The 14,924-nt window shown below is 28.1% G+C and overlaps 2 protein-coding genes across 2 annotated transcripts; one reads left to right on the top strand and one right to left on the bottom strand.

Moving 5' to 3' along the window:
- Positions 1-2,207: 2,207 nt before the first annotated feature.
- LOC122515188 (cleavage stimulation factor subunit 2 tau variant) lies at positions 2,208-4,542 on the top strand. Its single transcript, XM_043632434.1, has 8 exons — positions 2,208-2,412; positions 2,679-2,757; positions 2,878-3,452; positions 3,525-3,699; positions 3,778-3,807; positions 3,887-3,984; positions 4,090-4,292; positions 4,420-4,542. Exons 1-8 carry the CDS (start codon positions 2,352-2,354, stop codon positions 4,537-4,539), a joined length of 1,341 nt encoding a protein of 446 aa, XP_043488369.1. The 5' UTR covers positions 2,208-2,351; the 3' UTR covers positions 4,540-4,542.
- On the bottom strand, positions 4,391-12,687 carry LOC122515348. Its single transcript, XM_043632664.1, has 21 exons — positions 12,466-12,687; positions 12,233-12,363; positions 11,867-12,018; positions 11,529-11,603; positions 10,246-10,395; positions 9,871-10,165; positions 9,551-9,725; positions 9,332-9,445; positions 9,131-9,233; positions 8,867-9,033; positions 8,576-8,796; positions 7,885-8,485; positions 7,665-7,810; positions 7,031-7,577; positions 6,425-6,946; positions 6,229-6,333; positions 5,630-6,106; positions 5,419-5,512; positions 5,195-5,345; positions 4,953-5,115; positions 4,391-4,852 (listed from the first exon to the last, which is right to left on the bottom strand). Exons 1-21 carry the CDS (start codon positions 12,652-12,654, stop codon positions 4,733-4,735), a joined length of 4,698 nt encoding a protein of 1,565 aa, XP_043488599.1. The 5' UTR covers positions 12,655-12,687; the 3' UTR covers positions 4,391-4,732.
- Positions 12,688-14,924: the final 2,237 nt, after the last annotated feature.

Consider the following 14,924-nt stretch of genomic DNA (forward strand, 5'->3'; position numbering starts at 1 on the left):
AGTATGCAATATACTAGTGTATACTTGTATTTTTGCTGTAGTTTTTTATGCAATAATCACTAGCCTTGGCAGACGATTACAGCATTGGTACGTACTCCCATAAGTTTAGAAAACACGCGTTTGAACTAGGGTGTCGGAGGTGCCCCGGGGCATGCTCTCTAGTTTAGGCTTTTGCACCCTGGTGGCATGTGAGAGAATCGTGGAGTGGGTGGGTGGGTATGTATGTGTATTTGCTCTTTTTAAATACGGGTAATTGGCAGGCAGGTAGCATACTTCTTTGAGCGAATGTGAAAACTTTAATTTTAAGTAGGTAGGATCCAGGAAAGGCACGAGGTTCGCTTCCACTCCGGAGTGGAAATTTCGCCGCCTGGTTTATACAGAACTGTTACAAAAATTTTTTTTTTTTATTTATTCTAATATGCTTGCTTTGTAAATTTATTTTGTGACTGTTCTGTAATCTTCATTATGTATCATGATTCAAAGGGATTTGCAACAATTTCAAAGATTCATTTCTATCTCTCGATTCTATCTCGAACGAGATAGACTCGAACAAATTCGCAAATACTTTGATGAATTTGATACTTAGTTTTAAGTATTATGTGATTAGCACTTCGCACAATAGCGATTTTCTCTTATAATGAAAAATATTTGATATAGTTCAATATAACAAATGAATGAAATGAAAATATTGCAAGAAAATGCATTACATTTGTTGCATTATTTAATTTCAATTGAATTTTGTTATTTGATATTAAAAGTGCGACGTGTTATTAGGTCATCGAGGTAAATTATCTGCTTGGACGTTAGATTAAATGTGCTCGTGTAATATTATGCAATGAACTCTAAGTTCATCCATGGTTATACGAGCTTGAATATAATTAAATTAAATATAAATTAATTTTTTCATAATTCCGTATTAGAATCATAAACGAAATAAAAGTTAATTTGCAAAAAAAGATATGAGATATCTTATCTTTCTTGCACGTTGAAAATGTCCAATGCAGTTTTCAGGGATGAAGAAAGAAGAGGCTAATGCCGAAGAGGCCCCCACTTAAATGTGGCTGAAGAGGGCAACTACATAGACTATTCAGTTATTTTCAAAGGTTCAACAGATAGTTCGAACTTTTCGAAATAGCTCTTTAGTCATATTTTATATTTTATTATATTACATTCTTGCTCGTCATTAATTTGTAGTTGTAATTGGAGATGATGGACCATTCCATCTCCTTGGGACACCAAATTCGTGTCTACATCGTCAAAAAGATGCATATGTGTTTAGTTAGAGTCAAAAATATTAAAATTTTCGTATTATTAAATTTTAAAGCCTAAATAACGTTCGGTAAATATTAAAGTAATTTCTCTTTTCTTGTTTCGTCTTTAAAATTTTTCACTTTGATCGTATTTTATTAAATTTGTAATTTTTCTTTTCTATATAATGCAGTTTAAAAGTATTTCATAATAATTAATAGATATTATTTTTTTTAATAACTTAGTATTCTTATTTTTCCTATTTCTTTATATTTTTATTTATTTTATGTAAATGTAAAATCACGCGTTTAAAGTTAATTTGATTGCAACAACGGTAATTATAGATTTGATACAAGTAAATAGAGAATTCAATTGAAAAGTGCATCTGCGAATTGGACGATTACTATGTCAGGCTATTCTATCAATTGATTGTATGATTAATATAGTATTCTTCTTGTTACAGGTGATCATCGTTGGATTTATCATCAAATCTTCTGGAATCTTTTTTATTTGAGTGTCTTAAATTGCTTCATTTTAAAATATATATATATATATATATAAATGCATTTCTGAAGGCACACACATGTGTTTATATATTAAAAATTAAATATAATTATATAAAATTCTATATTACAATATAACTATACTATATATACTATCAAAGTATGTCGTATACTATCATATACTATCATATACTATCATATACTATCAAAGAATATTGCATTCTTTTATAGTATTGTACTGTCATTGCATTAAGTATCTACCATCACCCATTGATAGTCAGGCTAGTAACTAAAATGAATGTTGTTACGTGAAAAGTGGACTTGTGAGCTTCTATGTACTTCTGTATCCTTTGGTAAGAACAGATGTCTACTTTTACCGACCGGATAACTTGCTTGATAAAGTAAATCTCTACTCTTATCGATCAAGCGATTAAATACATTCAATAAACTGATTCATTCAGTTGGCAGCACTGAATGAATAATTATTTTTCAATGGAGACGAAACCAAAGTAGTGTTGATTAAGTGCATTGTTAAATATTATTATTACCACTAGTAATATTTAATTTTTTAAGTAAAAAAGACAAAAGAATAAGATAAAAATGAGTAATTCAACTATTTCGGATCAATCCCTCATGGATAAATCTATGCGGAGTGTATTCGGTAAGAGGTTATACAATTTTTATTGAACTATTTATATACTAATCTTTTTATTTGTTCATAAGTTTAATTAATTTTCTGATAAAAGAATAAATACATTATTTTCTATTTTTTATTAAAGGATTCATTAATTTATGCTAAATTTTCTATATGCTTGTATCTTTCTAATTTGATTTGAAAGTAATTTCATATATCAATGTTTATCCGTCGACAATTTTTGAAGTTAAATAGAAATGAAAAATGAAGATTTATTTAGAATTTGTTTACAGTCGGGAATATCCCGTACGAAGCGACTGAGGAGAACTTGAAAGATATATTCAGCGAAGTTGGCCCAGTACTTTCTTTCAAGTAAGTCTTTTCTTTAATTTTTCTTAGGAAACAAATTGTTAATGATTCCTCATTGATGATGCAATATCTAACAATGAAGAATTTTTTATTTATGAAATAAACGTCTTGAATTATTTATAGATTGGTATTCGATCGTGAGACAGGAAAACCTAAAGGTTATGGTTTTTGCGAATACAAGGATCAAGAGACGGCACTTAGTGCCATGAGAAATTTGAATGGTTACGAAATTGGTGGAAGAACGCTTCGCGTAGACAATGCATGTACAGAAAAGAGTCGTATGGAAATGCAGAGTCTTTTACAGGGACAGAATACTGAGAATCCGTATGGAGAGGCAGTTCAAGCTGACAAAGCTCCTGAAGCAATAAGTAAAGCAGTAGCCTCTCTTCCACCTGAACAAATGTTTGAATTAATGAAACATATGAAGATATGCGTGCAGAATAATCCTAACGAAGCTCGACAGATGTTACTTCAGAATCCACAACTTGCCTATGCTTTGTTACAAGCACAGGTAGTAATGCGAATAGTGGATCCTCATACTGCTGTTAATATGTTACATAAGGCTAATCCAATCCCAAGCGTGTTGACACCTTCAGAAAAACCAGTGGTGCATCAGATTCCACCTCGTATTGAGGAACCATGGGCAGCGCCTAGACCTACACCAGTTGTTGCCAATCCTCCTGCACCTATTTTTGCAGGTATTACTATTGATTCAGATATTCAGTAGAATTAAGAATAAATAAATTTAAGACAATTGATTATATCTTTAGGTCAAGATGTAGATCTTCGAACATTGGATAGACAGATGGATCCTCGTTTAGCAAGATTGGATCAAGATTTAAGAGGACCACCACAAACTCAGACAACTCCAGTTACCGTACCACCAATCATAACTGCTACTGCTGACCCTAGGGGACCTCCTACTACTTTTACTTTACCAGATACGTTAGTATTAATATCAGTATACTTAATATTATTTTCATTGATTAAACAATACATTCAAATATATCCTCTTTTTTGCAGCAATCTTCCTGTAGTAGAAGGAGTGGAGAGGTCTTGTTAATTATTTCAAATAATTGTTACTTAATAATTTTCATTTATTATATTAATTTAATTTTTTATAACTTTTTAGCTTTTGCCGTGATCCAAGAGCTGACAGATTTGGTAGAGATCCAAGGGATCCAAGAGATCCCCGTATGCCCATTGATCCAAGAATCACTAAACCTAATCGTAAGTTTATATATAAATATTGCAAATCAGTACACAAGAGATTTTATAGATAAATGTGTATCATATATATGTATATATATATATATGTGTGTGATGATCTTACAGCTCCTGTTCCAGTAGCACCTCCTATCGTACCAAGACCAGTAGCAGCACCTATAGTTGCACCACAGACTGTGGTTGTTGCGAATAACGGTGTATCTTCTACTATTACTATTACAACATCTGTTACAAGTTCTGCTACTTCTAGACTCATGGCGGGAATGTCTCCAGCAGGTAATATACCAAACGGTGCGTCGGATCAAGAAAAGGTATGTTGATTGAAATTATTTACACTAATTTATGGTTATTTTAGTTTTAATATATAAAAAGACAAATCAATGACATATAAAAAATATATTTCTATGTATCAAAATATAAACTTATTTCTTATTATAGGCAGCATTAATAATGCAAGTATTACAGTTATCAGATGAACAAATTGCCATGCTTCCACCAGAACAAAGGCAAAGTATTTTAGTTCTTAAGGAACAAATTGCCAAAAGTACACAGCGTTAACAATATATGATATAATAAATGATAGTATGGTAATACTAATATAATTTTAAAGACATTAATGTAGGGAACATACATTTTCGAAAAATTTAACTTACTTAAATATACATATAAGATTAAATTTAAACAAATTTTTATTATATAAACTCTTAAAAAACTACAAACATAATATATTCGAAATATAATTTTATTTTGTTCAATTTTTTAGGATTTCTTTAAATTGAAAGTAACCATCATTGATTAAAGAACTGTAAATTAATTCAGTACACGCTTTATCTGTGTATAATTCGACAAACAAATTATTTTCATGTCGTTCCTGAAAAAATTAATCCTATTGCGTAAAAGTTTTTCATTTTGTCAATAATTTGATGAAAATAATATTAAATGATTTAGATATTACACACACACATATATACCTTAATTTTAAGTGTGATGGTAGTATTATACTTTTGGTTCATTTGTTCCATTACCATCCTTGATGTCTCTGGACTATCATCAACATTAATATTCCATAATTGACATTTTATTGCAAATATTGGTAATCTGAACCATTCTTCCTTCATTATACGTAAATTACATCTTTAAAAAATAAATAACAATAAATTTTTAAAACAACATACAATAATTTATCTTACAAATAATAATATAAATTATTTACTTCTCTAATGTAACTATTCGTTGTTCATTATTTCCATAATCGACGTACCATAAGTGAACTAAGATTTTGTTTGGATTTCTTGTCTTGATAACTTCTTTAATAAGACATCTATACCAGATATTATCGGAAAACAATGAACAACACGGAGTATCTAAAAATACAATATGTAACACATTGTTATTTATATAAAGATTCATTTTAAATTCATCGATTATAAAACTTACTTGAAACTAAATTTTGCATCAAGGGTTGCTCAGGAGCTTCTTTCTGTAAATTTTCTATCAACAGATTATATTGATTGTAATAATCGTTTAATACCTAAAAAATAAAATTATAAAACGAGTACAATAAATTATATTTGAAGATAAGAATGTTACTTGTGTGCGTGCGTATCTATCCTTAATCTTTAAAATATAATTATTTAAATAAAATTACCTTAAATTCTAAATTTTCATTTATTTGTACGTAATACGTAGTCAGCGATTTATTATAACATAAGTTTACTTCAAGCGTATCAATATCTTCAGGAATAACCATTGGTACATATGAGTGATAATAATTTTCAATAGACAGTTTTTCTAGTGAAGTGGAAAGAGTTATTTCTTTTATATTTGTTTTTACTTCGTCAGCGGAATCACTTTGATTCTTGATATAATCAATTTTTTTCATAAAACATTCGCTATTTGTGCTGTCGTTTATTTTCACCATTATATGATCTGTTTTTATTTCTGATATAGTATTACTATTTGTATATTTATCGATAATTGAATTAGAAAAAATTGGAGATTGAATTTTTTGCGATAATTTGAAATAATCAGAATATATTGGATCAGGTACCAATTCAATTCCTAATTTATGAATAATGTAATAAAGAAGATTACATCGTGTTGGTTCCAATATTGTGATGGATACCTGCGAAGAATGATTGTTATTAGAGATGGTTACTTATTTGACATTTTAAATTTAGATTGGTCAAATAAATGGATACTTATATATATATATTGGTTTAAAAAAAGAAATAAATTATATCTTACAACCAAGTGCGTATTCGTTACTTCTAAAACAGTTACTTTACATTCCTTTTCTACGAGAAGTAAATGTATTTTATCCAAATCTTCTATTTTCCACTTTCCATTTGCCTATCAAGTGAAAATATAAATTAACAAAATTTATTTCCTTATCAAATTATTTAATATAGTATATAAGATATATTATTTTATAGTCAATTACCGGAATTAAACCTTTAACAACACATTTCATGGATTGTATTGGTATGTTATTTAAAATAACTTTCTTTTTTATAAATCCAATCGTACATTCCTCTACATTTCCATAATCTACAAATTGCACCTCTATCGTATTTTCATCTAAAACTGCCAATACTTTAGCTCTGTACCAAAGTTTGTTAGCGTGATATTGTGCAATACATATGTCCCCTTTTTTCCATTTTTTATCACATGCTTTTATCTTTACTTTTTGGCAATATTCAGTCAATATCGATTCTATATATTGAAGCGTCTTCTTTCCTTGTTTTTTAGAATGTAAATAAATATTTCCAGAGTAATCCACGTTTGTTGGTATAGCAACAAAGTTTTTCTTTTTTATTGGAACAGCAGGTAACCAATCTATTAAACTCGACTTTGTTGTCTTACTGTTAATGCTCGACATAAAATCATGCTCTTTTTTATTATTGTCTTTTTCTTCGTCATCCTCATCCTCACCTTCATCTTCATTTTCATCTTCACCTTCATCTTCATCTTCATCTTCATCTTCATCTTCATCTTCATTTTCATTTTCATTTTCATTTGCATTTTCATTTTTATTTTCATTTTCATCTTCATCTTCATCTTCATCTTCATCTTCTTCGACATCTTCATCCTTTACTATAGAAATTGAATTATTTTCTAAATCCTTTAATTCATTCTCTACTTCATTATTTGATTCATCCTCTACTTCCATCTTTACTTTATTTTTTATCTCATTTTTTACTTCATCCTTATCATGTTCTATTTCATCTTCAATATCCTCTCCAATATTCTCTTCTTCGTACTCCTCAGAAAAAGATAGATCCTTTTCTTCATCTAATTTATTCTGTTTTTTATCTTCTTCATCTTTTATCTCATTTTTATCATCTTTTTCTGATTCTATGTCTTCTATTTCCTCGACTTTTGCTTCTTCTTTTTCAATTTTTTCCAAATTTTCAGATAGTATTTCTGTCATAGGAATTTCATCTAATTGTTTTGATTCCTCCATGGAATATAGCATATTATTTTCGTCAGATGACCATTGTATATTATTTTCTTCATTCCCATACGTTATCTGCGTTTCTAATAATTGCCGCATAAATTCAATGGCTAATATCTTTTCTTTTTCGACATTATAACTATGGAATTTTATTAATATTCAATTATATATTTTACCTTTTTAAATTGTTGACTTATTATTATTATTATCATTATTATATACATACCCTTTGACTGGTAAAGCAAGTCCACTTTCAATCAACATTCTATTAATCGAAAGTATTTGTACTATGTCTGGCGATAATGGTCCAACTGCTATCGACTTTTTCATCCAAAGTTCAACAAGTATCTCTTTATTGTCTTCTATATTTGCCTAGAAAATATACAAAAAGATTATTTTATAAAATGTTATTGTAAATTGTTAATTAGTATTTAATATAGACTTACTGCTAGAGTGATATAAAATGGGACATGTTGATTTTCATATAATATATCAAATAATTTTTGGCATGATATGATTGGCCATACTTCGGTACCACCGCAAGGCAAAAGACCAGCGAGCTTTATTTTGAAGATAAATGCTGATTCTTTACGGAACATTGGGTGTAACGGTTTTATATGTTTTATTGGTATTTCTTCCTCGATGGCCACGTCATAAAACGATACAAGAGCTTTTTCCGTTGTTAGGATTTTTAATATACAAGCGCGAAAATAACTTTTCTCTTTTTCATAATATACAACACAAACGGAATCCTTCGTCCATTCCTTTTTTTGTGGCGAATAATATTTCGAATAATAAATCGAATAAAAATTATTTAATTGCAACATGAATTTTGTTTTAGTTTTCATACGGAGCATGTCAGAAACATAAATGCAATTGGGTGACACTGATTTATGTATTTGAATGGATACTTTAAAGGGGTCGGGTTCGATCATCATTAATTTTGGTGTTTCTTCGTATTTTTGTTCATCAAGTGCTAAATGCAGTCCCTCCATAACAGATTTTTTTGTCGGACAATATTTTGTTTTAGAACTTTGACATATCAAACTAAAAATCAATATGTCAATTAATTAATTAATCTGTTCGTTTGTTCAAAAAAAAAAAAAAACAAAGTTTTAATTCAAATTAAACTCTTACTTTGAATTTATAAAAACGGCGTAACCTTCATCGACTAAACGAGTATTAAAGCTATAATCGTTGATATATAAATGAGCTTGATAAGTATTATAGTTTTTTTCCACAGGAATAATTACGACAATTTTATGGAACAAATTTTGATAGATAAACTTGTTGGCCTCCGAACTCCATTTTTTATTGCTATTAAATGGCTTTATATTTACTAAAGAAACTTTTATCGCCTAGAAATAATATAATACATAAGTATACGTGATGATAATTATAAGAATATTAATGACAAATGAAACATACCTGCGCTTTACTACTCCTGAAAAATTCTGGTAATTCTCTTATGTTTCTTATATTTGTTACGTAAGTAAATCCATAATCAACGCTGAATATACTGCACGAATTATAATTTAATTTAACTACTAATCCACGATACCACGAGTTTGAAAAAAAAAAAGCGCAAACATCACCTAATAATAATAATAATTAGATAGTATCATCTTTGTTTTATATATATATATATATATATATATAAAATATATTTATGTGCATGTACATGATATTTACCTTTTTCAAAAAAATGCTTTGACCTAGTATTACCACCATTTTCATTGTAATAATCATTCATTTCCTTTGTAAGTACGTCGACAAAATTTTGACCATCTTCGAACTGTGATAATAAATTTAATATAAAATTAATTTTTAAATTAATTAATAATTTAAAATGATTAAGTAATCGTGAATAATTTAAAAATAATAATATCTTACCTTGGTAACATATATTAAGTTGTGTTTGATACATTGAACTTTGACTACGACTTTCTCGTCTATTTTGAGATCTTCATGGAAGAATTTATGGTGCTCCGGAAACAGATTAATTTTCTAACAAGTATATAAAAAAGGAACAAATAAATATAATATATTCAATTTTGTGGATAAATTCGACTAAATAGAAATTTATTAAAATTCGTATTTGTTATATTAGACCTGTATAGATTGATCCGGTACATGAATATCCTCTGCTTCAGGTATAGCATAATTTGAAAATATCATTTTATTACGAACAGAGAATGATTCTTCTCCTTCTGAATTGTCGGCATGAAGATCAACGTAATTTACAGTATCAGTGGTATACATGATGTACATCATATATATTTCATTTCTGTAAAACAACAAAGAAAGAGAAAAATTTATTTGTTAATTTCTTTTTTCTTTCTTTACCATATATATATATATATATAAGTATACGTTAATTAATTATTAATACAATGTTAAAAAAATGTACATTAAACAAAATGACTACTTACTTTTTAACATCTTTACAAAATTTTTCAATAGTTGTCTTTTTCCAAAAACCATTTACCGGTGTGATATCATATAAGCTACATTTGATTGCGTATCTAGGTATCGATAGAAATTTAAATGGGATGACTCTTATACGATCAATTGATACATGATGTTCTAAGTATCCGATGTCGATGAATGATATATCATAATATATTTCATTTCTTGTATTTATAACTTTACGAATGACTCCTCTGTACCATTTCTTTTTCTGTTCTATTTTATCGAAATAACGACATACCATAAACATTTCATCGACTGAAAAAATATAGACGAGTAATCAATTAATGTCAAATTATAATGTAATAATAAGAATAATGAACTTATTAATTACATACCATGAATAAGATGCACTGAAGGACGGATTGCTTCATGACTGTACAATTGAAGATCTTCCGATAATTTTTCATATGCTGGCTGATCGGATACACTTTGAACGTAAAAATGTGTTGGATCGACGATCTCCAGAATTTTGACCCTTTTGGCAGCTTTAACAAAATAAAAAGTGTTTGTTAAAATCGATTTAAATTGTTAAATTAAAATGTTTGAAAATTGTTAGTAATATAACAAAATTATAATAAGGAATAAGAAAAAATTTAATAATATATATATTAGATATATTTATTATATTATTTTATTATATTTCATACAATTTAAATTTAATTAATTAGTTTAATCATAAAATTATATTAAAATAATTCTAGCGTCGTAGCTTAGTTGTTTGAAGTCGGTGTTTGTAAAAAAAAGAAATAATAATTTTCGCGGGTTGTATTTTTTTTTTTTACAAGGGGGAATTTGAAGTACCCATTGTTATTGTCGCGCATTCGGAGGTGAAAGTTCAGTCGCTGGTAGGCAATCCATTTTACAATGGCTCATTGAAACATGTTATGACACGAGAGAGAACAATGATTCTCTCCTGTTCGAAATCTCTATGAATCACTGCGTTCGCATTAATGAGCAACCTCCGATCGGGGTGATCACATTGGCGATCACTCAACGAAGATAAAATGCTTCGAAAAGGATTGAAAACAATTGAAAAAACGAAACGACCGGGTTCAACAACACAATCGTTCGAGTATCTTCGATCATGGCTTTCATGAAATTTTTACTATTCCATTCATACGATGATTCGAAACAATGCATAATGAGAACACGTATTAAAATAGTATGAATCGTAATATTACTTTTTTTTATTTTTTTTCCTACGATTTATATAGAAAATGATTAATTCGTAAAAAAATAGATTATAATATTAATCATTGTACTTTGTTATATTATTATTAGATTGTTTAATATTTATTTTTATTATTTGATAAATCGTCAATGAGATGACTTACGAAAAAGTTGATTTTTTTTGTTTTAAATAGAAACGAACAAAAGTACAATGAACTTTGTTGATTAGTTCATTATCTATGATGATAATTATTAAATATAAGTTATTAAATTGTTTATTTTTCAAGCGTATATTGCATCTAAACCGGAAAGTTATTTTATTTAGTATTTTTTAAATTACCAATTTATGATTTCACTTATTATATTCACATTTCGTACGACTAAATATTACACTTTTCGGTTTAGACACTGAAATATAATCATTTATTTTGTTTAACAAGTTGCTTACATTTCGATTGATTAGAAACGTCTGAGGCAAGTGTCGATGAATTACAATTATCCAAAAGTTTTTTCAATTGGGAAACTGAAATAAAAAGAACAAACAGTGATAATAAATTTTTCGAATAGTCGTAATAAAGTATGGAAATTAATTTGAATATTTTTCATTTAACGGGAAAAGGTGGTGGTATTAAACTAGGAAATCATGATGAAGATTTTAAATAAGGCGAGCTAGCTTCTTTCATTGCTAAGTTGTGACGCAAGGGATGAGGAGGAGGAGAAGGTTAATGGAAACCGCGTAAACGTGAATTTCATCGCAATGATTCGAAATAAAACACTTATTCTTACATTCGGGAATAATTATTTCTTCATTCAAAGCTTCAACTTGGTAATTTTCGGGTAGGAATTCAGTCCGAACGAGAGATAATTCCGGTATCGAAGGTATCTCGAGGTTACAATGTTCATTTAAAGCTTCAACGATGTTACTTTCAGTTTTAAATCTGTAACAGAAATCAATAAAGAAATCAAGAAAGAAGTGTTTCATACTTTGTCAAATTTATTTTTTATTTTTTTATTTTTTTTTTTCTAGTAAAAAGTATGTCGGTCTCTATGGTAGTAGTGTTGAAATTTTTAGTATAAAAGATATCAGTGATATTGCGAATTCATCAAATGAAAAATATCATTTACATACCAAAAGCTATTTTATAAACTTACATTATTTTATTTTCATCAATAGGAGTCTTCGGTAATATATGGAAAGGCACATCGGCAATTCGTTTCAATTGGTTGATGATGTGTTGTAAGTCAACTTCTACAATATTTGTAGACACGGCGTTAGTGGCTATCTGTAAGAAAATAAAACGATAAAAATAAATATCATCGAAGATTGCAACGACATTTAACGAAATATAAAAAAGGAAAATATTAAAAAAAAAAAGAAAACGTACCATTAATGCGTCATTTATTAATTTGTAATGCGACTTTAATCGTGACTCGATTTTCATGATATTTGTTTTATCGCATTTGGTATTCCGTTTATAAAGTTTATCGATCATTCTCTTTTCGATGTTTTGCAGAACGCCGTGCAAATAAGCAAAATGTTGCGTTATCGAAGTTTCGATTTCGCCGATATTCATCTCCGATTCTATAGGAATTTGTAGTTTTTTCAATTTCTGAAACAGAAAGACATAGATCATTTTTTTAAAAGAAAATACTACGTGAATTTTTATTTTCAATAATACAATGACAATTTGTCTATACGTTCGAATACAAATTTTAATATATATTAATATATATATAAATTATGAAAAAAAGAGTTATATGCTCGACTGGGAAGAAGATATCGCGAAACATTCGAATATCTATACATTTGGTCGATTTCATTGAACGAAATGACGGATAAACGGACTGTGTGATACATTTTATTGAATTCTTCGTAGCGTTCATGGTCCGGTAACGATGCCGGATAGTTAAATCGTAAGTTTCTCCATCCCATCGAATTCCGTATATTGAAATATTTCGAATATCGGCTACGGGCAGAGATTTTCATCGCGAATCCGCATACCGTTGGACACAACAAATTGAAGAAAAACGCGGATGATGAGGGTGCGGGTGGTTTGAGGCGACGGATTTTTTTTTCATTATTTGTTTATTTTTTTTCTTCTCGTCAAATATAAGTAAGATCGATTTTGCATTAACATTGATCATGATTTCGAGTTTTTGCGATTTTGAGAGAATTTATTTGACTTTTCGTTGGAATAATTCACGCGTATGATGCGCACGCGAGAGACAAAAGGGGGTATGTATACTTTTTGCGAGATTTTTATTTTGATTTACTCGAATAATAATTCGTTTTCCTTTAACAACGTTAATCTCATTAACAGAGGATTTGTCATAAGCTAGATATACCGAGCTTGATGGTATCAATAACGGGGAATATATCTTCCAATCGATTATTCTCGCTAATTATTTAACGTGCGCGAAATCAAATTAATCCGATCGAGTTGAATTGTTAAGGATGCTTTTTTTTTAACTTTCAGAAGGGTACCCCCACCCACTCTCCGAAGCTCTTCAAGCAAAACTTTGCCCTAGACTCATCCCCACCCCTCCTACCTCGTGCTTTAAACACACCCCAATGAATTATATTTTGCAGAGATTGATCGAAATTTGTTGACGTTGTGTACGAATTCTTGAATTTTCATAGTTTGTTTCACTTACACGAGCTTAAAAACACTCTTCTACTTCTTCTAAAGTCTCCCCCCCCTCTACTCATTTTTTAAAGACAGTCAATTGAAATTTGTTATTAACATTGCGTACGTATTTTTAAATTTTCATGGTTCGTTTCATTGTCCGGAATCTGTACTTTTAATAATTGTTATTTTTTCGAATACGGTATAAATGTACGAGGAAAGAACAATTAATTAATTATATAACCGTTCGAAAAAATTTATTAAGATAAAAAACTCGAGAAGTTTCACGCGACAAGAAGAAGTAAAAGAAGAAGAGTAGAATATAAGTGAACCAATATAAAAAGTACCGGTATTCGAGTTTACATATACAAAAGATCTTTTTGTTAAATATAATATCACAAATAGAGATGAATTCAAAATTCATTAATGTATAGTATTTTTTTTAATGGTTTTTCCCCGGTTGACTTAATATCAATGTCAGGTGTATATAACTAAAAACCAGCAATATATAGTCGTTCATTTATTTAACAAAAAAAGTATAATTCGAATCAAAATTCGTGTCATATTATATATTGTTTTATTTTTTTCAGAACATTAAAGATCTTCAGGAGTTCAATTTATACCAATGTCAAACATGATTCACCATGAACTAGCAAGAGAAGCTAGCAAGTTTTTAAGTGAAAACGAGTTGGACAACGTATACCAACTTACGATGATAAAGAGAACATAAAAGTGGTCTAACTAAAAAGTTAGTATGTCAGCAAGTTTGTAATATATATATATATATATAAGCTAGAAAAAAAAGAAAAGAAAAAAAAAGAAAACATATATATATATATAATATATATAATATATTATAAATAAAAATAAATAAAAATAAAAATAATTATATATATAAATAAAAATAAATAAAAAATAAAAATAATTATATATAATATATTATAAATAAAAATAAATAAAAATAAAAATAATTATATATATATAATATAAATAAAAATAAATAAAAATAATTATATATAATATATTATAAATAAAAATAAATAAAAATAAAAATAATTAATATATAATATAAATAAAATAAATAAAAATAAAATAATTATATATATATATAAATAAAAATAAATAAAAATAAATAATTATATATATAATAAAAATAAATAAAAATAAATACAAATAAATTATATATAATATATTTAAATAAATAAATAAAATAAAAT

This window comes from Polistes fuscatus, unplaced genomic scaffold (genome assembly GCF_010416935.1).
Source record: "Polistes fuscatus isolate 324 unplaced genomic scaffold, CU_Pfus_HIC Scaffold17, whole genome shotgun sequence".
Taxonomy (NCBI): domain Eukaryota; kingdom Metazoa; phylum Arthropoda; class Insecta; order Hymenoptera; family Vespidae; genus Polistes; species Polistes fuscatus.

Excerpts from the sequence above, each read along its gene's own strand:
- LOC122515188 (XM_043632434.1), top strand. The coding sequence starts at position 2,352 with ATGAGTAATTCAACTATTTCGGATCAATCCCTCATGGATAAATCTATG. Across the intron at positions 2,758-2,877 it reads GGCCCAGTACTTTCTTTCAA|ATTGGTATTCGATCGTGAGA; the intron begins GTAAGTCTTTTC and ends AATTATTTATAG. Across the intron at positions 3,808-3,886 it reads GTAGTAGAAGGAGTGGAGAG|CTTTTGCCGTGATCCAAGAG; the intron begins GTCTTGTTAATT and ends ATAACTTTTTAG.
- LOC122515348 (XM_043632664.1), bottom strand. The coding sequence starts at position 12,654 with ATGAATATCGGCGAAATCGAAACTTCGATAACGCAACATTTTGCTTAT. Across the intron at positions 9,034-9,130 it reads AAAGCATTTTTTTGAAAAAG|GTGATGTTTGCGCTTTTTTT; the intron begins GTAAATATCATG and ends TATTATTATTAG. Across the intron at positions 8,797-8,866 it reads TCAGGAGTAGTAAAGCGCAG|GCGATAAAAGTTTCTTTAGT; the intron begins GTATGTTTCATT and ends TATTATTTCTAG.